This window comes from Schistocerca piceifrons, chromosome 4 (assembly GCF_021461385.2).
Source record: "Schistocerca piceifrons isolate TAMUIC-IGC-003096 chromosome 4, iqSchPice1.1, whole genome shotgun sequence".
In the NCBI taxonomy this organism is placed as follows: Eukaryota; Metazoa; Arthropoda; class Insecta; order Orthoptera; family Acrididae; genus Schistocerca; species Schistocerca piceifrons.
Genome location: NC_060141.1, coordinates 545,940,300 through 545,963,035, shown reverse-complemented (window position 1 = coordinate 545,963,035; position 22,736 = coordinate 545,940,300). Strand labels below are relative to the sequence as shown.

At 41.2% G+C, this 22,736-nt stretch overlaps 1 protein-coding gene across 1 annotated transcript in view; it reads right to left on the bottom strand.

The window, feature by feature from the left end:
* LOC124795990 overlaps window positions 1-22,736 on the bottom strand; it is a 91,550-nt gene that overhangs the window by 1,333 nt on the left and 67,481 nt on the right. Inside the window, exon 3 of the mRNA XM_047260071.1 lies at window positions 13,559-13,836. Coding sequence (XP_047116027.1) covers window positions 13,559-13,836 — 278 coding nt within the window. The remainder of the gene's footprint in view (window positions 1-13,558; window positions 13,837-22,736) is intronic.

Here is a 22,736-nt window from a genome sequence, read left to right as displayed (position 1 = left end):
TAAATGTACAGTTTACATGAATAGCCTCCCCCCCACCCCCATCCCCATGAACCATGGTGAAGAAGATGATGAAGAGAGTGAAGAAATATATGAAGAGATAAAAGAAATCGTTCAGATAGTTAATGGAAACGAAAATTTAATAGTCATGGAAGACTGGAATTCGATAGCAGGAAAAGGAAGAGAAAGAAAAGTAGTAGGTGAATATGGAATGAAAGAGGAAGCCGCCTTCTAGAATTTTGTCCAGAGCGTAAGTTAATCATCGCTAACACTTGGTTTAAGAATCATGAAAGAAGGTTGTATACGTGGAAGAGGCCTGGAGACACCGGAAGGTTTCAGATTGGTAAGACAGAGGTTCAGAAATTAGGTTTAAAATTGTAAGACATTTGCAGGGGCAGAGGTGGGCTCTGGCCACAATGTATTCGTTATCAACTGCAGATTAAAACTGAAGAAACTACAAAAAGAAAGAAATTTGAGAATATTGTATATGGATAAATTGAAAGATCTAGACGTTGTACAGACTTTCAGAAGGTATATTCGGGAACGATTGAGAAGAATATGGGAAAGGAATGCAGTACAAGAAGAACAGGTAGCTTTGAGAGATGAAATAGTGAAGGCACCAGAGGATCTAGTGGGTAGAAAGACGAGGGCTAGTAGAAATCCTAGGGTGACACAAGAGATATTGAATTTAATCGATGAAAGGAGAAAATGTAAAAATGCAATAACTGAAACAGGGGAAATGGAATACAAACGCCTAAAAAATGAGATCGACAGGAAGTGAAAAATGACTAAACAGGAATGGAAAGAGGACGAATGTAAGAATGTAGAAGCAAGTATCACTAGGCTTAAGATAGATGCTGCTTACAGGAAAATTAAAGAGACCTTTGGAAGAAAGAAAACCACCTGTATGAATATCAAGAGCTCAGATGGAAAACCAGTACTACGCAAAGAAGGCAAAACAAAAAGGTGGAAGGAGTACATAGAGAATCTGTACAAGGGAGATGTATTTGAGGGCAATATTATGGAAATGGAAGAGGACGTAGATGAAAATGCGAAGGGCGATGTGATACTGCGTGAAGAATTTGACTCAGCACTGAAAGACTTACGTCGAAACAAGGTCTTGCAAGTAGACAACATTCCGTTAGAGCTACTGATAGCCTTGGGAGAGCAAGCCATGACAAAACTCTTCCATCTGGTGAGCAAGACGTATGAGACAGGTGAAATTCCATCACACTTCAAGAAAAATACAATAATTCAAATTTCAAAGAAAGCAGGTGCTGACAGGTGTGTAAACTACCGTCCTATCAGTTTAATAGGTCATGGCTGCAAAATACTAACACGAATCCCTTACGGAAGAATGGAAAAAATGGTAGGAGCCGACGACGGGGAAGATCAGTTTGGGTTCCGAAGAAAGGTAGGTATATGCGAGACAATATTGACCCTACGATGTCTCATGGAAGACAGGTTAATGAAAGGCAAACATACGTTTGTAACATAGACTTAGAGAAAGTTTTGACAATGTTGACTGGAATACTGTCTTTCAAATTTTAAAGGTGACAGCGGTAAAACACTGGGAGCGAAAGGCTGTTTACAACTTGAACAGAAACCAGATGGCAGTTATAAGAGTAGATTGGCACAAAAGGGAAGCAGTGGTGGAGGGGGGACTGAGACAGGGCTATAGCCTATACCCGATGTTATTCCATCTGTATACTGAGCAAGCAGTAAAGAAAACAAATGAAACATTAGGAGTAGGAGTTAAAGTCCAGAGAGAAGAAATAAAAACTTTGAGGTTTGTTGATGACATTGTAATTCTTTCAGAGACAGGAAAGTACTTAGAAGAGCAGTTGAGCGTAATGGCCAGTGTCTTGAAAGTAGGATATAGCGTGAACATCAACAAAAGCAAAACGAGGATAATGTAATGTAGTCGTATTAAATTAGGTGATGTTGAGGAATTAGATTAGGAAATGAGATACTTAAAGTAGTGGATGGGTTTTGTTATTTTGGATGCAAAGTAATTGATGATGGTCGAAGTAAAGAAGATATAAAGTGTAGGATGGCAATGGCAGGAAAAGCGTTTCTGAAGAAGAGAAATTTGTTAACATCGAGTATAGGCTTAATTGTCAGGAAGTCATTGCTGAAAGTATTTGTACGGAGTGTAGCCATGTGTAGAAGTGAAACATGGACAATGAACAGTCTAAACAAGAAAAGAGTAGAAGCCTTTGATATGTTCTGCTACAGAAAAATGCTGAAGATGAGATGGGTAGATGACGCAACTAATGAGGAGGTACTAAATAGAATTGGGGAGAAGAGAAATTTGTGATAAAACCTGACTAGAAAAAGGGATCGGTTGGTAGAACACATTCTGGGGCATAATGGGATCACCAATTTAGTACTGGAAGGAAGCGTATGGGTTAAAAATCATAGAGACCAAGAGATGAATACAGTAAACAGATTCAGAAGGACTTAGGTTGCAGTAATTACTCGGAGATGAAGAGGCTTGAACAGGACAGAGTAGCATGGAGAGCTGCATCAAACCAGTCTATACGCTGAACACCACAATAACAACATTTGAACAACTTAATCAATAGATAAAGGTTGTTTTAAATTCTTTGTAACAAAAGTCTATGGTTGAAAAATCAAGTCATGGCAAAAATTTTTGTCATGAACGGAATGTTAGCTGACGCTTCCTGACAACGCCTGGCCTCGTTTTACTGAAATCGCCGGCCGTGAGACAACGAGATTTCGCCGAACTAGCAAAGTCTAGTATCCAGGTCTGCTGCCTATCCAGTAAATTGGCACAGTAGTTTTTAACAAGAAAAGGTCAGTAATCATCGTATATAAGTGGGACAATATATTTTCGAAGCTCGGCCTAGCACAGTGGTCGTCGAGGCCCGAACCAAGTATTCGGGCTGCCCGGAATTCTCCACTCATATTTTATGATAATATCCGTCTAGCAACCAACAGCTGAATCCAAAAACGTCAACTAACAGCAAGGGATTCTTAAGAGTGCAGTTCCTGCTCAGTAACAAACAAAATTATAGAAGTAGTAACATTTTAAGACATTGTCATTTTCAAATTCGGTACATATTTTTAGAAAGGAATACAAAATTAAAGTAAGGGTGCTGTAATATCGCAAAGAGTAGAAGAAAATTGATATTCAAAACATTTAGCAACAGCAACTGAATAACATGTGCTAAACCAATACTAAATCTCTGGAGATAAAGAATCAGTAAGTCGAAACTGGTAAAACTAAGCTAAACTCCTCACGAACAGGTCATGAAGACCCTATGGTACCGACCGACCGCCGTGTCATCCTCAGACCACAGGCGTCACTGGGTGGGGCATGTGGCCAGCACAACGCTCTCCCGGCCGTATGTCAGTTTCCGAGATCGGAGCCGCTACTTCTCAGTCAAGTAGCTTCTCAGTTTGCCTCACAAGGGCTGAGTGCACCTCGCTTGCCAATAGCGCTCGGCAGACTGGATGGTCACCTATGAAACTGGTAAAGCGTAATAAAATATATTTGAAACTGATGAGTGAATTTTATTCTGAAAAATATATGCCAAATTTGCTAAAAATTACAGTCCTGAATAAAATAATAAACCTTTATATGTATTCACTCCCTGACAAAGAAAGCGAAGCATCCAGAAGACATGGTCAGACGTCAATGTGACCTCGTACATGTACACACCATTGACGGGTGTGAAACGATTAGAGTTGCAGTTCCTTGTGGCAGGTAGAATGACTAACAGGGCGCATTAGATTTGTTTGTGTTTGGCGTTGTTATCAGTCCTCGTAGTGTATACAGGCTGGTCAGAAAAAGTCTGAAAAGCTTGTAAGTCAATTAATTAGTTTCATGTTCCATGGATCTTAGTCCACGAAAATCGTAATCATGTGAGACGAGTCATTTCACATTCGCATTGCAAATTAATCTGTAGATATGGATGCATGCTGAACATTTCTGAAGTTCCGTACAAAAACGAAAGAAGATATACAGATGCAAGTTACTGCTTCCTACCCAACACCTTTTACACACTACAGTAAGAGAAATTTTTCTACCGAACAGAAGGAGCTGTCAAGGACAAACATTCTCAGTTTGTTTTCAAATTTTACTCTGCTTTTACACTTCTATATCGCTGGTAAATGATCAAAATTTTTCTTTCGGCATTTCGAACCCCTTCTTGTGTTAAAGACAATCTTAATGTGGAGTAATGAATGTTAGTTTTCCTTCTGGTACTGTAATTACATATATCATTGTTCCTTTTGAACTGTACCGTCGTAGTGGATTATTTACAACCAAATTCATGAAGGAATGAATATACGATGAAGCTGTAGTCAGAAGGCCCAACTACTTAAGTAGATGTCTACAAGATGATCGCGGGTGAGCACCATATATTACTCTTACAGAACGTTTTTGAGCGACAAATACTTCCTTTCTTAAAGATGAGTTACCCCAGAACATTATTTCATATGACTTTATTGAATTAAAATATGCAGTATATACCAACATACTGATTTTCTCTCCCCAAGTTTTGCAATGATTCTAAGTGTAAATGTGGCTGAACTAAGTTGTTTTAGAGTTCTAAAACGTGCCATTTCCAGTTTAAATTCTCACATATGAATTTTGAAGTTTCCATCCTATTTCTTATTTCCTTATCATATTTTATCACACTTATCGTTGGTGTAATTCCCCTAGATGTGCAAAAATGAATATGCTGTGTCTTTTTAAAATTAAGAGTGAGACCACCCGCAGAAAATCACTCAGTGATACTTTTAAGAGCGTTGTTTACCATTTCTTATGTTTCTGTAGGCATTCCTCGATTGATTACAGTGTTAGTATCACCTGCAAAAATAACTAATTCTGCTTGTTGTATGCTGGATGGAAGTTCGTTTACACATATGAGGAATAATAGTGGACCTAAGATTTAGTCTTGGGGAACCTCATAGGTGATTGCTTCCCAATCAGAATTGCGTCCCCGGACTATATTGGTTTAATTACGAAGTACAACTTTCTGCATTATTTTTGTTAGTTATGACATTTTCTTTTTATTGACTATACTATTAACCGTATAAAACTTCAGTTTATCTAGGAGAATAGTGTGATTCACACAGACAAATACGTTAGATTGGTCGCAAAAAATACCGACCTGCGCCGTCTTATTATTTATTGCTTATAAAATATGGCGAATGAACATGTAAATGGCATTCTCAGTAGAGTAACTCTTCTGCAACCAGATTTTATTTTTGGCAGCGAGCTATGGTCTTTTAATACGGAAACCATTCGAAAACCATGGATCAATGGAAACGGGAATTTTGGTAATTACCAGGAAAGATCGAAAAACAAATTAATCGGTAATCGTACTGGATTGCAAAGTACAGCAATGACCGAAATAAAAATGAATTGAAAGAGAGCAGGACCAACAATCGGGGAAATAGATAATGGAAGAAGTAGCGAAGCTCTTTGCTGGATTCCAAAGATTAATAAAAGACCGACACGATGACTAAATGTATAGATGACATTGTAGATATGCTGTAACAACATGGACGCACATGAGTGAAGACTGTGTTGAGGAGAGAAGTCTAGTGGAGACTTTTACCCAACAGACCACGTAAAATGGTTGATGACAATGATGACGAGTATTGCCTTAAAACAAGTAACCAGGAAACAATGTATATCCGTCAATAATTATAGAAGGAGCGCATCTTCCGGCTGTGCATACTAAATTGTTCACGAGTGTTCATTAGTGGTATATACCGAGAAAATTTCCAAAACAGGCTCCTGTAAGAAGGCTTTTTCTTAGATGTTTTCTGTAATGTCGCCCATTTTTGAGCGAAATATGTAATCTTATCAAATGAAATGAAAGAAGACATAATGCGATTCCGACGAGATGTTACACAAAGTATATCGTTAGCCAACGGAGTCACACAAAATTCTACATCTGTATACAAATGTCGCCCACTTTTCGACTAGAAATATAATACTATAGTATGTATGAATCGAAAGGTGTTCCCAGCGAGATATAACACACCGTATTTCATTATCCATTGGAGTCACAAGAAGATCTACATCTGTATACATACTCTGCAAGCCACAATACGGAGCATGGCGGATAGTACTTTGTACCACTACTACCTATTCATTTTCCTCGCAAATGAAGCGGTGGATAAACGAATATCTGTGCGCCTCTGTGCGAGCCCTAACTTTTCTTACCTTGTTCTCACAGTCCTTAAGCAAAATATAGGTTGATGACAGAAGAATAGTCCTGCAGACAGCCACAAATGCCGATTCCCTCCAGGAAATCCCACATGAGTTCACGGACCATCTCTGTAATATTCAAGTGTTGAGTAAACCTACCGGGAACAAATCTAGGAGCAGACTCTGAACTGATTCGATGTCTTCCTTTAATTCGGCCTTATCCGAATTCCAAACACTCGAGCAGCATTCACGAATGGGTTGCACTAGTTTTTTTACGTGCGGTCTCCTTTATAGATCAGCTACACTTTCCTAGAATTCTCCCAAAAAACCTTAGTCGTCCATTCCTTCCGTACTACAGTCCTTACGTGCTCACTCTATCTCATATCGTTTTGCTATGTTCTGCCCAGATATTTAATCGACGTGACTGTGTCAAGCAGCATACCACTAATACCGTATCTGAATATTGCAGGATTGTCTCTCCTACTCAACTGAATTAACTTGCATTTTTCCACATTTAGAGCAAGCTGCCATCCATCACACCAAATAGGGATTCTGTGTAAGTGATCCTGTATCCTCTTGTAGACACTCAGTGCCACCAGAGTCATCAGCAAACAGTTGCAGATTCCTCCACACAGTATCAGTCAGATCGCTTGTGTGTACAGAGAGGAAAAGCGGTCTTAACGCACTTCCCTGGGGCACTCCTGACGACACTCTTTATCTCTGACGAACACTCGCCGTCCAGAACAACGTACTGCAGTCTATTTCATAAAAACGCATCAGGCCACTCACATATCTGAGAACCTATACCATGTGCTGGGACCTTCGTCAACTATATGCAGTGAGCACAGTATTAAAGGGTTTAAGGAAACATAGGAATATAGAACCCGCTTGTTATCCTTCATCCATGGTTCGCGGTATATCGCGTAAGAAAAGAGGAAGCTGAGTTTCGCACGAGCGATTATTTTCTAAATCCATGTTGAACTGTGGAAAGGTGCTTCTCAGTCTCAAATAAATTTACTGCTCTCAAACTCAGAACATGCTCAAGAATTCTGCAGCAAAACAGATCATAGAGATATTGGTCTACAATTTTGCCGGTCTGTGCTTTTACCTTTTTTTGTGTATAGGAGTCATCAGTCACCTGTCTAGTCAGTTGGGACTTTGCTCTGAGGGACAGATCCGCGATAAACGCAAGAGGCTACGGCCAAATAGTGCTCTTTGTGAAGCTGAACTGAGATTCCATTCGAACATGGCGACTTAAACAAGAGACCAATTTCGATAAAATGCGACACAAGTCTTTCGTGTGCAATAGCTATCGACTGAACTACGCACGCTCACTACATCGGACAGCTCAAAATTTGTAACCTGCGACTAATCCCATTCCGTTTAAGCACACGCTACCAACACCAAAAGAATTTCATCATCGGAAACAGATGAGTCACCCGCTCTAAAAGAGCATTTAGGTGCTTTGAAGATCTGAGGTACAGTGTAACTGGTACCAGCCGTTCAGGTGAGCCTAAACAACGGCCCCAAGTTATGGTAGGGAGGTGTGTGTGTCTATACCAGTTCGCCGTACGGAATCAGCGCAGTAACATCGGTCGACGTGGAGACATGATAAAATAAGAAGAAGGAGTTATAGTGTTTGGACGTACCCATCACAACAACATGACAGTCTTGGAATCCATACTGATGCGAACAGCGAATCACAGTGTTGATAAGCCACTACCCTACAGCTTTGGAATTCCGATACGTACTTGTAGGAGTTTCAGCGTTTTCAAGAGGCATAACGCGACCTCACAACAGAAAACAATCGAATGTGATTTCTGAGTAAGAACCGCACCATACATAATACTGATGCCTTACACCTATGTACTTACTCTGGTTGCACTGAAACTCTAATCATTTGCGTATCCAAGAATGTAGTAAACATCATGCGACTTTGAAGATGTTGCATGCTGGGGTCATGATTTAGTTTTAATAAAAATATAACTTTGACAAGTACGTAAAAAACGGCCAAGAAAACCATAAAGTTAAACATAATAGCAGCAGTTACTAGATACTATAACCTGACGTGATGTGCGCAGTACGAACAGTTGCGTACCTCGTTGTCCAAACACATTTATAAAATAATATTTTCTTCTGCTGGGCGAAACAAGAGGTTAAAAATTATTACTCTGCAAAATGAACAATTATGAGAAGCCAGCTGAAAATCTGAGTAAATAACACAAGTCTGGACATCGAGGCACGCCTGCTTGTGTAAGAATAAAAATACGCAACTGAGCGTACATTGCACAACGTGTCAGATCATCGCATCTACTTACTACTGTTATCTTGTTTAACTCTATGGTCTTCATGATGGTTTTTGACATACTTGCCAAAGTTATATTTAACACGTATTTAAAATAGTCGTCTGAAGATTGGCAGAGCCCGAAACGCGTAATAAGGAATAAAATAATACACACTCCGTCGTCAGGCCACGAATGGCCTACCAGGACCATCCGACCGCCGTGTCATCCTCCGAGGAGGATGCGGATAGGAGGGGCGCAGGGTCAGCACACCGCTCTCCCGGTCGTTATGATGGTATTCTTGACCGAAGCCGCTACTATTCGGTCGAGTAGCTCCCCAATTGGAATCACGAGGCTGAGTGCACCCAGAAAAATGGCAACAGCGCATGGCGGCTGGATGGTCACCCATCCAAGTGCCGACCACGCCCAAGAGCGCTTAACTTCCGTGAACTCACGGGAACCGGTGTATCCACTGCGGCAAAGCCCTTGCTAAGGAATAAAATAAAAGGGACTTAAAATACTTAGTACTTGTTTTTCTATGATCATCCAGATTTTTTAAAGTATCTTATAGTTTTTTTGTTATAATGATGGCACTTGTTTATAATGATCGCACAACTCTACAAAGACTCTCAGTCAAATTTACGATATTTATGAAATGTACTCACAGTTGCGAATATGGATCACCTCTAGCTGTATAACGGAATGACAACAGTGAAAATTTCTGCTAGACCGGGACTCTAACCCAGATTTCCCCTATTTGCGACCCGTCGCCCAACCCACTTTGGCTATCCGAGGACGGTTCACGACCAGACTCAAACTTCCCCATGTCGCCTTCCATGTGTCATACCTGCACTCGTACATCCATTTAGTGTTATTCCCGTACAGACGGGACATTTTATTGTAAGTAGCAATCCCGGTATAGGCCGATGCGTTTCAGTGCTCGTTTTGTGAAGAAATAGGAAGCAACGTTCCTTCAGACGTGAAAGCATCATTGCATCGTACCTCTGCACAGCACGGCAATTGCAGCTTCGTAGACATGACTTTGTCGGATAAGAGGTGTTGGAAATAAAACGCTATGTGTGCTTCTGGCTACGAAGTGTAATGGCTAATTCTTGCAGACGTTTTAGAAACCAGCAACGTGAAAGCGTCAGCCGCCGGTAATCGCATTCCCCGTAAATTGAGACTTCTTTCCACTCCTGTAACTCAAACTTGGTCCGTAGTAGCCACTTTAGATTCGCTAACTTTTTGGTCAGTACGAATATTTTCTTCGCCGTCCCTTGATATTTCTTATCCTTATCGTCACAACTATATCCAAGACGCCAGATTCTTGTGCAGTTTGAGCGATAGCGATACAACATACCAACAATGCCGCCTCTTGTTATTCAATGGAGTGACGCTTGTTTGGTAAATAACTTCTTCCTACTATTCGTCACTGCGCCTTTATCTAGAGTTTACTACTCAGCTCATACTTAATCATTGAGACAGAGTGAAGTGAAGCAATGGTTAGCACTCTGGACTCGCAATCAAGAGGTCGATGCCTCAAACCTACGTCCAGCCGTCCAGACTTAGCTTTCTCGTATTTCCCTAAATCGCTTAAGGCAAATTCCGGAATGGTTCTTTCGAAAGGGCCTGGCCGCTTTCCTAATCCATCCTTCCCTAATTCAAGCTTTTGCTCGGTCTACAATGACCTCGATGTCTACGGGATGTTAAACACTAATCTCCTTCACCTCTAATAACTGAGAATCTCTCACGCCGGAATGCCATCAGTAATGAGCTCACGAAACTTGCTTTTATTGATAAATATGATCAGAACGAAAGCTGTTCCATAGTTCCGATTTGACTAGTAGTCGCTGAAAGCTACTTTGATTGTGACTATAGAACTGCATGATGTTCCTGCTCAGAGACATACAGCAACAGTTTCCAGTGCACCAGGCAGTTTCGACGGCTTATGGTAACACCTAGCTTAAACTACCCAAAGTTTATACAATTGAAGCCAATCATATCCTCTTGGTTTACCGACTTCAAAGTCACCTGTATATGAAGTTAACAAGCGTTTTTACAGAGCAAGGTGGAAGTGTCTTTTATCAAATTATCTACTTCCAGCCCTTGACCAGTCTTAGCGAATTCTCACGATCGCCAGCTGAGACATACTCGTACAATGGAGTCAGGGGAACTGTCACACAACCTTCCTCGAATACTAACTCTCTAAGCCAGCCGCTGGTGGCCGAGCGGTTCTGGCGCTTCAGTCTGGAACCGCGCGACCGCTACGGTCGCAGGTTCGAATCCTGCCTCGGGCATGGATGTGTGTGTTGTCTTTAGGTTAGTTAGGTTTAAGTAGTTCTAAGTTCTAGGGGACTTATGACCTCAGCAGTTGAGTCCCATAGTGCTCAGAGCCATTTGAACCATTTGAACTAACTCTCTAAATTTTCCGAACAATATTTCACGAGCAATTCATTTTTCTTTCAAAGGTTCACATTTACGTTCGTGGAGCATCTCTTATCTCTGGTACATCCGTGTACACTATTATCCTAACATCATGTTTACGAACTCCTTCCTGACTTGTAGTCAGACCTTTCGGTTTAAAATCTCGCCAGCGATGACACCATGGAACACAAGCTCGTTTTGCAAAAGAATTCGGGAGGCAATTGGATTTTCTTTCTCAAAGGAACAATTTCGACATTGGCAAAATTATTCAGAGAAATCACAAAAATCTAAATCTCGATTGTCTGCCAGTGTTTGGAATCCCAATTATCTCGATAACTCCAACAACATCTGTAGAGCCATTGAAGTCGTCACCTCGAGTAACTTAAATCACTATGGCAGCCAGCTCATTTTGGGAATAATTATATCCTACGCCGTTAACCGTTATACAAGACAAATGTAGAATTCTACAAAAGTCTTGAGAATGCCCTTCGAAGCACACCTTCTGAGATTTTCCTCAGGATGTCAAGGAGAACATGGAGTGATCTTTGCTTAAGGCACGATGGTGCACCTATAGATTCGTTAGATCGATAGCTATTAAATGTAAGAAATCTAGTATACAGTAAAGTGTTTTGACCTAGAGGTACGGAGGCTTCTGGGACACACTGACATTGTCATATACAGGTCTGTCATTAAGATATACAGGTTGTCCTAAAGGAGCAACGACAAACTTTGGGGACTGGTACTTTATACAAAAATAAAAAAAAAAAATATCTAGAAAAAACGATCCAGTATACAGTAAAGTGTTTTAACCGATAGGTATGACGATTCTCGGACACACTGTCATTTGATACATAGGGTGTCCCAAAGAAACACCGACAAACATTAGGAACAGATATATTATATAGAAAAAAGTAAAACATGTCTACTAAATATGGGCTCCAACATGCACAACTTAAGAGATATGAGCACTTGTTCATCTTCGATACTATGACACAGATTTATTCTACTGCAAGGTTTTTGCTTTCTGTATTTTGGGAGAAGGACGCATTCACCAAAACAAAACAAAAAGTCTGTAAACATGCATACTTTAGAGCTGTGAGCACTTGTTGATCGTCGCTAGTGTGAAACACATCTCTTCCACCGACCAAGTGCTCATAGCTCTTACGGTATGCATTTAGAACCCATGTTCACTCGATTCCTTTTCTTGTTTTGGTCCCTACCACCTCCTTCCAAACACGTAAAGCAAAGTGCTCTCAGTAGAAGAGATGTGTTTCCTAGTTCAGAAGATGAACAAATGCTCATATCTCTTAAAATATGTGCTTTAGGCCATTGTTTATCACATATTTTTTTCTTGTTTTGAACCTGTCCCTAAAATTTGTTGGTGTTTTTAGGGACTCCCGGTATAGTGTACACTAACAACAGAAAGGAAAGCGTTTTGATGAATAGAAATTTATTAACACTAAAAACAATAAGTCTTAGGAAGTCTTTTCTGAAGGAATTTGTCCGAACTGTAGCCTTGTGCTAAACTAAAATGTAGACGACAATCAGTTCCAACAAGAATCGAAAAGCAGCGTTAGAAATATGCTACACGAGAAGGTCGTAGATTCGGTGCTTAGCCGGATAACGAAAGAGGAGGTATTAAATCGAATAGCGGAAAAACGACATTGTACGTAGGCTGTTTAGGTTTTTATGTTGGTAACGCCATGTAGCGCTCTATATGAAAATCACTGACTGTGCTGTGTGAAGGCTGTGGTTGGTTTGCATTGTTGGAATTCGCCATTGTAGTGTTGGGCAGTTGGCTGTTAACAGCGCGTACCGTTGCGCAGTTGGAGGTGAGCCGGCAGCAGTGGTGGATGTGGGGAGAGAGATGGCAAAATTTTGAGAGCGTCTGATCTGGACAGAGACAGTAAATTTGTAATATTGGATATCATGGACTGATATAGATATTGTGACTTTTGAATACTATTAAGGTAAATACATTGTTTGTTCTCTATCAAAATCTTAGTGCCTTCAGTAGTTTGAATATTTTATTTAGCTGGGAGTATTGGCGCTCGCTGTATTGCAGTAGTTCGAGTAACGAAGATTTTTGTGAGGTAAGTGATTTGTGAAACGTATAGGTTAATGTTAGTCAGGGCCATTCATTTGTAGGGGTTTTTGAAAGTCAGATTGCGTTGCGCCAAAAATATTGTGTGTCACTTTAGTGTTGATCAGAATAAGTAAAGAGAGAAATGTCTGAGTACGTTCAGTCCTGCTCAGCTGTTTGAAAATCAAATAACGTAAGGGGTTTACCAGCACAGTCATTCATAAATTTTTCTAAGGGGACGTTTCAACATTTATAACGTAAATAGATTGAAAGAAGGAATTGTTTCATAAAATACATCCCAAAGAATCACAGAGTCGGCAGATTGGTAATGGAGTGTATTTGGGGGAGGGGGTAAAAATTGCAATGGGAGACCAAGGATTTACTACAGTAAGTAGGTTCAGAAGATTACACTATCTATGCAAAAATGAAGAGGTTTGCAGAGACATACTACCTGGGGATTTGCGTCAAACCAGTCTGCGGACTGATGACCACAACAACCAAGACCAAGTGTCTTTTTTTGCCACGAAATGAGTCCTGGAACACAATGTGAGAAGAAGTCGTATTTTTGTCTTGGCTCACCTGCAGTCTGCTGTCAGAGGATTGTACGCCGTAGCGCCAGAGCACGAAAAAGATTCAGAATCTGCGTTGACTTCAGTGCAGACGTGAAACCTCTGGCAGTCGTAGGGGTCAGGGAAGAACCCGACGTCGTGGCACGCGAAGTCGGCGGGCGGGTGGCAGTCAGAATCCTCTTTTGCAACGCAATCGGCCTGCTCCGTGCTGCACCTCGTGTTGGATTCACATGTTGCCACCACCGTAGGAATGTACCCACCTGTACCATCGCCTAAACACAACACTACCTGTGCAAACAGTGCAACATACACTCAGGAAACGTAATAAATTTAAAAAAAAGTTCCGGCAGTTATTGCGTAATCTTATGCATATACTTACTCCAAACATCTACGCAACGGAACTGTTGCAGAGGTGATCGCATTTCAATATTCTTTCTGTTACAACGATATGGATTTTCTTTTGCTACCGTAGAGCAGTTCATGCGATATTTTGGGAGGTGACTTCAATCATATCCCGAACGGAACCTGTTACTGCTTCATCCAAATTGGAAGCAGTGTCAGCTACAAGTGTTTGTGTTCCTGATGGCCTTGGGGAACAAATTTCTGAAAATGAATGTTTGGAGCTCACCACTGTATGGTGTGAACCATGCGCTATGGGAAAACTGGAAACAAAAGAGAATCTAAGCATCTGAGATGTGGTGGTACAGATGAGAATTGAAAATTAAGTACATTGACGGGGTAAGGAATGAGTAGGAAACGAAAACACTGAATGGAAAACACTCAAAAGAAGAAGGTCAAGGATGATCGGGCACATATTAAGACATCAAGAAATAACCTCTATGGTGCTAGAGGGAGCTGTAGAGGGCAAAAACTGTAGGAGAAGACAGAGGTTGCAATACGTCCGTCAAATAACCGAGTACGTAGATTGCAAGTGCTGCTGAGAGATCTGAGAGATGAAGAGGTTAGAACAGGAGAGGAATTCGTGACAGGGCCACATCAAACTGGTCAGAGGACTGATGGCTCAAAAGAGAAATAAATAAATTGGGCCTTGGCGATTAATGTATTTGGCGACCACCTCCCCCACCCCCCTCCGACTCCAACTCTCACTCCAGTTTGTCAGTATAACAATACAATCAAGATTTCAGTAGTAAGCTCAAAGGGACAAAAAAGTAGTCAGCCACTAGAAAACAGCACGCCGTCCTCTTTGGAGTACTGCTAGTCGGTCGCCCAACCCTCCACCACTCATAGCAGTGAAAGGGCGTGTATTTAAAGTCGGTTATACCCGTACATAATCAGCGCTGCGAGATGGATCGGCATAAAGCAGTGACAGAATGGAGTTATCTTGTTTGGACGTGTCTATGACAACACCAGAATCAAATTGCCTGATATGTTAGTTTATCAAGACGCACAAGGAATGGTGTAATACAGCTTAAAAACACTGGTCGAAAAGAGATTCTAACTGACAGGGAATCTAGATGAGCGGCGTGCCTGGTGAATGACAATCGGTTTCAAACCCGACACGAATTTCTGCCGTCAGTGAATTTTGCTCCATCTTAAGCAGTTGCCGAGCGAATGGACCTGCGTGCAACACACATTTGGAGACAGCTATCTTCCAACAGATCATTGTTCACAGCGTCACATATAACTCCACTCCTTCAGTGGGCCTAACAACATGCAAACTGCACAATAGCTGACCGGAGGAGTATACTGTAGTCAAACGTGTCACGTTTTTGCTTGTTTTCAGGTCACCGTGAACATGAACCAGAACGTTTATTTCAGTACTAATGACAATAATGATAACAACAATAAAACTGTTCACAATGTAGAACATTCAAGATTTTTTTAAAAATTTTCTCCCTGATGACAAGCAGAAGATTAAGACATAGTACATGTCCTGCGTTTTCTGGATCTCCGGTATCCTTATTTACATGATATAGTCATGTTACAATGGGTATCAACATGCGAGACAGAACAATGTTCGATACCACGCACGCATGAAATTAGTTAATGTCAATGCACCAAAAGGAATAAATGTATTAACCAGTTTGTGACATTTTTTCATGATGTAAATAAACGAAAAGCTGATATTTTTCATGCACAAAAAGTTAGATAGCGTGGGCTCAAGTCCTAATCCGTAAACCAAATCGTCAATGAAATTTAACAGTTAGCAGTGGAAGCTATTTACACCAACATAAAATGTTCCCGATTGCTATTTATGCAAACATCGAATACTCCAAACATACAAACATTACAGATATAAGATACAGGGTGGTTATAATTAAACTTTCGTTACTTCAGGGCCCTCACGACAAACGAGTGATCACAGGACAATGAAACTTTGTGGAAACATTGTTAAGGACATACTGAAGAGATATAGCGAATAAACCGCTGAAAGAAACCATTTTAATTTCCACATGAGAGAGTAAAATTTGTTAATTACGTGCCATGTTTACGTTCCAGGTTACAAACGTTGCGACCATCCGCACTAGAGGTACCATTTCACAACTGTTCGGAGCACTTTTCGAACGATGTACTACGGAATGTTAAACCGGTGCATTTTTTGAAGATCGCACATTGCGTCCACCGTTCTCAGCCATGGCAACAGTAACTTCAACAATTTGTGATGCAGTTAGCCGTCGGCCTCTTGCGATACCAATCCCAAGCCGACAGTTGATTCCAATTTCCGAATCATGTTCTTCAACACCAGTGCGGAAAGAAGACTTCTCCTTATTCCTTTAATGTATCAATACTCGCAAGGAGCAGCAGCACTATTGCTGTTGCTTTGGTAAAACAGCTTTACAGGTAAAACTCTGCTCACCTTGCCCCGACCAATGTCTGCAACAAACTAAAAACAACACAAATCATGTAGCGCACAGATTGAACACCATTCCTATAAATGTCGGTACCCAAACGGTAAATAGTTTTTCGTCTACTAAAGCAGCTGAAGTTTAATTGTTATCACCCTGTGTTTCGAGAATCTTCCAGAACCGATAAATACGAAATAACAAATAACTGCTAATGGTCGGACTTGAAATGGCGTCCCGCGGCACCTCAGCCATTAATTCTAACCACTGCGCCGCTGTGCATGTACCACAGCTCCCAGCAGTACACCTGTGATGAAATAGAAACGTGTGAACACAGCTCAATGGTAGCCATCTATTTTGGGTCCCTTGAACGGTAATGTGTGTCCTCGAGGGCCCCCTGATATCAGATCCGACAAAGCTCAATATCCGTATTGGTCCTTGGCAATTACGATTATAGGACCCGATATCAGCGTGTCTGTACAAATGTTACTATGTATTGTACCCGATATCAGGGGGCCACATCTGGTCGGTTGTTCACATGTTCCCATTTTGTTATAAGCGGAGGTCATTTGTGCATGAACACGTATTGGCTGCAATAAACCTTAATTTTTGAGATTAAGGTTATCCATTGTGGATACTGTAGAACACGTGACTGTGTACTGCATATAACTCATAAAACTGCAACTTTTTGAAGTATTTGTTATTCCCTTGAACAGTTTTCTTGACTTTTCCGTCTCATCTCAAGATGAGGTTCAGAAAGCTACATCTTTGTTTCTATAGTACTGTAAACCAAGAAATTACACTTCGACCTAAAGGACCTACAGCAAGCCTCCCCTTGGCCGAATTATGGACAACGCTGAAATATTTCATCTCCCTTAACAGTACGTACTATAGTAGATATTTGCTTACTGATTTTTTTATGATCATGTGGTATAACGTTTGTTAATTAACTAGAAAAAATTATGGTTATAACGTGATATACGAAATGAGTTCACTTTGAACTTGTAAGAGTCCGTTGGCGAAGATATCAAAATAAGCTGTAGACTTTGCTACTTTGTTCACTTTTTAGTTTATTTGAATAAATAACCACTTTCAGCTTTGCAGCCATCTTTAAATCTTATAAAAGCTGTGCTGCAAATCTGAAATCGGTTTGACCGCAGAAACTCAATTGAAAGTTGAAGTACACAAATATAGTGCACAAATAACCTATGATCCATATGATCTCTCAGGTTTTCTCGGCGTGATTGGTTAATGCTGTTATCACCGGTGTCCAGGAGAGCTTTTTCTTCTTTCATTCTACAGACAGTATTTCGACGATCGAACTCAGCCGTTTCCTTTAACTGCTGAGAGCTATATTACTACGCACACTCGCTGCCTGAACTACAAAAAGGCTGTGAAGTACTCTTGTTATCGTACCGCTATTTATAGCGGAGCTCGATTCCCGGCACCTGCTACTTCCTTCGATGCTCATTTGTTTTCAGAGTCCGCTCTGTTATTCTGTGAAATGCGCCAATTCTCAACGTTTACTGCCACTGGTGTGTAAGATGATCGGCGCGGACTTTCGTAACTGAGTGCCGAAACCCAAGGTTTGTTGAAACTGAAGTCCGCCCCATTAGCTGCATGGTCAGGGCGTTGGAATGCCACGCACGGGGGCCCGCATTGGATTCCCGGCTGGGGTGGGAGATTTTCTCCCCTCAGGGACTGGGTGTTGTGCTGTCATCATCGTTTCATCCCCACTGTCGACGCGGAAGTCGCCCAGTGTGGCGTCGCACTCAATAAGACTTGCACTTGGCGGCCGAACATCCATCCTGGGACCTCCCGGCCACTGACACCATATTATCATTTCCTTTTTTTTTTTTTTTTTTTAACTGAAACCTACGGCCCAGTTTATTAGGTTATCCGACATATTTATTTCGAGTCTTTAATAACTTGCCATTTTCACCCAGATACAGCTTTCCTGGTATTTTATTTCGTGACTGTGTTTGAGCTAGTGTCCGGAGACAGTTAATTTACTTGGTTGTTTGAGTCGGAATTGTCGTTGATGTCCCTTGCACCCCTCTTCATTCGCTACTAATGCGGTACACACCCGGCTTTCGGGGCCGTAGATCGTCTTTACCATCATGAAGAATACTTTTGCTCTTCGATGACGGGAGTGAAATGCACTGGATACCATGTTTCCGGAAGACTCTAGCCATCTTTGAGATTCGGCCAGCATCAAGCAGATTCTTGGCTTCTCATTTTCTCAGGTGTCGTTAGTTCTTAAACTTCCTGGCAGATTAAGACCGTGTGCCGAAAGTAAGATCTTTGCCTTTCGCAAGAATGTGCTCTTCAGCTGAGCCATCCAAGGCGCTATCCGCCTCGCTCTGTCACATCCAGAAACTCTGTACTACTTTGCAAACTTCACAGCATTTCTCCGCCATGCCTCTAGCACTCCTGGAAGAAACGATACTGCAGAGAAATGGCTTAGACACAGGGTCCACTCTGCAGCGGAGTGTACGCTGACTGAAACATGCAGGTAGATTAAAAGTGTGTGCCGGGCCATGGCTTTGTTAATTCTGGCTGTAACGCCCACTCGGTTTGTCGATGTGAGTACGCTTTCATCAGAACACTAGACGTGGGTGTCGTAATTCTTCGGAGAGAATTTCTTTGTCTGAGAGGGTTCGAGCACTACGGATGAGAGCACAGAATTTCTTTTGACACATGGTGATAGCCAGATGAGTGTACATGGTTTTTCTACACAGGGTGCCGCTGAAGTGATGGCCAGTATTCAGGGATATGATAGGAACGATCATTCTAAGCAAAAATGTCCGGTACACATGGGCTCCAAAATGTAGATCTTAAAAGCTATGAGCATTTCTTCATTCCGATACTGCGAAACAGATCTCTTCTACCGCATGTTCTTTGCTTTCCATATTTTGAGAGGTGGTAGTGCGGATCTTAATTAGAAAAAAATATGCCCAGTAAACATGGGTGCTAAAGTGTATATCTTAAGAGCTATGAACATTTTGTCGTCTTTGCTACTGAATAAGTGCTCATAGCTCTTACTGTATGCATTTTAGAGCTCATTTTTACTAGACAATTGTTTCTCATATTGGTCCATACTACCTCGTCCAAAAATGTGGAAAGCGGAGAACGCCGGCCGCGGTGGTCTAGCGGTTCAGGCGCTCAGTCCGGAACCGCGCGACTGCTACGGTCGCAGGTTCGAATCCTGCCTCGGGCATGGGTGTGTGTGATGTCCTTAGGTTAGTTAGGTTTAAGTAGTTCTAAGTTCTAGGGGACTGATGACCAGAGATGTTAAGTCCCATAGTGCTCACAGCCATTTGAACCATTGAAAGCGGAGAACCTGCATTAGAATAGATTTGTTTAAGAGTATCAAAGATGAAGAAGTGCTCACAGCTCTTAATATATGCATTTTAGAACCGATGTTTACCACACTTTTTCGTTTCTTGTCATATCACTTGAATACTGACCATTCCTCCTGGGACATCATGTATCCCGTACGTTCTACTCTCCACCAACACCTCGCTTAAAGGTGGGTCCCTTTCTCAAGTTCAGTCGAGGTGGATAGAATTTCTCCCCTCCGAAAACTCGTCAAGGATTTAGGGTTCGTGTCTCAATCTGTAAAAACTGAACCCTTACGGGATCGCTTTATTGTCGGTCTGTCTGTCTGTCGTCTGTCCGATTGTTGAGAACCCATTTTCTCAGGAACAAGTAGACATATCAGGTTCAGATTTATGTCACATATTAAGGTCCATGGTCCCTTGGAGGCGTACAAATTTTAAGTTTCTAAGTCACTTCAATTGAAAGATACGGCTATTTGTGTCACATATTTTGATACTTGAAAAGTCACTCATCAGAATCTACAGGGTGCTTCCTGTTGATCTAGAATCATAAAAGCCGACAAGAAGCTACGTTTCACAGTAAAAGTTAAATAAAAAGCTGAAAGTTGTTAGATTTTAATTATGTTATTGTTGTTGTCTTCAGTCCTGAGACTGGTTCGATGCAGCTTTCCATGCTACTCTATCCTGTGCAAGCTTCTTCATCTCCCAGTACCTACTGCAACCTACAACCTTCTGAATCTGCTTGGTGTATTCATCTCTTGGTCTCCCTCTACGATTTTTACCCTACACGCTGCCCTCCAATACTAAATTAGTGACCCCTTGATGCCTCAGAACATGTCCTACCAACCGATCCCTTCTTCTAGTCAAGTTGTGCCACAAACTTCTCTTCTCCCCAGTTCTATTCAACATCTCCTCATTAGTTATGTGATCTACCCATCTAATCTTCAGCATTCTTCTGTAGCACCGCATTTCAAAAGCTTCTATTCCCTTCTTGTCTAAACTATTTATCGTCCACGTTTCACTTCCATACATGGCTACACTCGATACAAATACTTTCAGAAATGACTTCCTGACACTTAAATCTATACTCGATGTTAACAAATTTCTCTTCTTCAGAAACGCTTTCCTTCCCATTGCCAGTCTACATTTTATATCCTCTCTACTTCGACAATCATCAGTTATTCTGCTCCCCAAATATCAAAACTCCTTTACTACTTTAAGTGTCTCATTTCCTAATCTAATACCCTCAGTATCACCCGACTTAATTCGACTATATTCCATTATCCTCGTTTTGCTTTTGTTGATGTTCATCTTACACCCTCCTTTCAAGACACTATCCATTCCGTTCAACTGCTCTTCCAAGTCCTTTGCTGTCTCTGACAGAATTACAATGTCATCGGCGAACCTTAAAGTTTTTATTTCTTCTCCATGGATTTTAATACCTACTCCGAATTTTTCTTTTGTTTCCTTCACTGCTTGCTCAATATACAGATTGAATAACATCGGGGAGAGGCTACAACCCTGTCTCACTCCCTTCCCCACCACTGCTTCCCTTTCATGCCCCTCAACTCTTATAACTGCCATCTGGTTTCTGTACAAATTGTAAATAGCCTTTCGCTCCCTGTATTTTACACCTGCCACCTTCAGAATTTGAAAGAGAGTATTCCAGTCAACATTGTCAAAAGCTTTCTCTAAGTCTACAAATGCTAGAAACGTAGGTTTGCCTTTCCTTAATCTAGCCTCTAAGATAAGTCGTAGGGTCAGTATTGCCTCACGTGTTCCAATATTTCTACGGAATCCAAACTGATCTTCCCCGAGGTCGGCTTCTACTAGTTTTTCCATACGTCTGTAAAGAATTCGCGTTAGTATTTTGCAGCTGTGACTTATTAAACTGATAGTTCATAATTTTCACATCTGTCAACACCTGCTTTCTTTGGGATTGGAATTATTATATTCTTCTTGAAGTCTGAAGGTATTTCGCCTGTCTCATACATCTTGCTCACCAGATGGTAGAGTTTTGTCAGGACTGGCTCTCCCAAGGCCGTCAGTAGTTCTAATGGAATGTTGTCTACTCCAGGGACCTTGTTTCGACACAGGTCTTTCAGTGCTCTTTCAAACTCTTCACGCAGTATCGTATCTCCCATTTCCTCTTCATCTACATCCTCTTCCATTTCCATAATATTGTCCTCAAGTACATCGCCCTTGTATAGACCCTCTATATACTACTTCCACCATTCTGCTTTCCCTTCTTTGCTTAGAACTGTGTTTCCATCTGAGCTCTTAATATTCATACAAGTGGTTCTCTTTTCTCCAAAGGTCTCTTTAATTTTCCTGTAGGCAGTATCTATCTTACCCCTAGTGAGATAAGCCTCTACATCCTTACATTTATCCTCTAGCCATCCCTGCTCAGCCATTTTGCACTTCCTGTCGATCTCATTTTTGAGACGTTTGTATTCCTTTTTGCCTGTTTCATTTACTGCGTTTTTATATTTTCTCCTTTCATCAATTAAATTCAATATTTCTTCTGTTACCCAAGGATTTCTACTAGACCTCGACTTTTTACCCACTTGATCCTCAGTTGCCCTCACTACTTCATCACTCAAAGCTACCCATTCTTCTTCTACTGTATTTCTTTCCCCCATTCCTGTCAATTGTTCCGTTATGCTCTCCCTAAAACTCTGCACAACCTCTGGTTTAGTCAGTTTATCCAGGTTCCATCTCCTTAAATTCCCACCTTTTTGCAGTTTGTTCAGTTTTAATCTACAGTTCATAACCAATAGATTGTGGTCAGAGTCCACATCTGACCCTGGAAATGTCTTACAATTTAAAACCTGGTTCCTAAATCTCTGTCTTAGCATTATATAATCTATCTGAAATCTTTCAGTATCTCCAGGCTTCTTCCATGTATACAACCTTCTTTTATGATTCTTGAACCTAGCGTTAGCTATGATTAAGTTGTGCTCTGTGCAAAATTCTACCAGGCGGCTTCCTCTTTCATTTCTTAGCCCCAATCCATATTCACCTACTACGTTTCCTTCTCTCC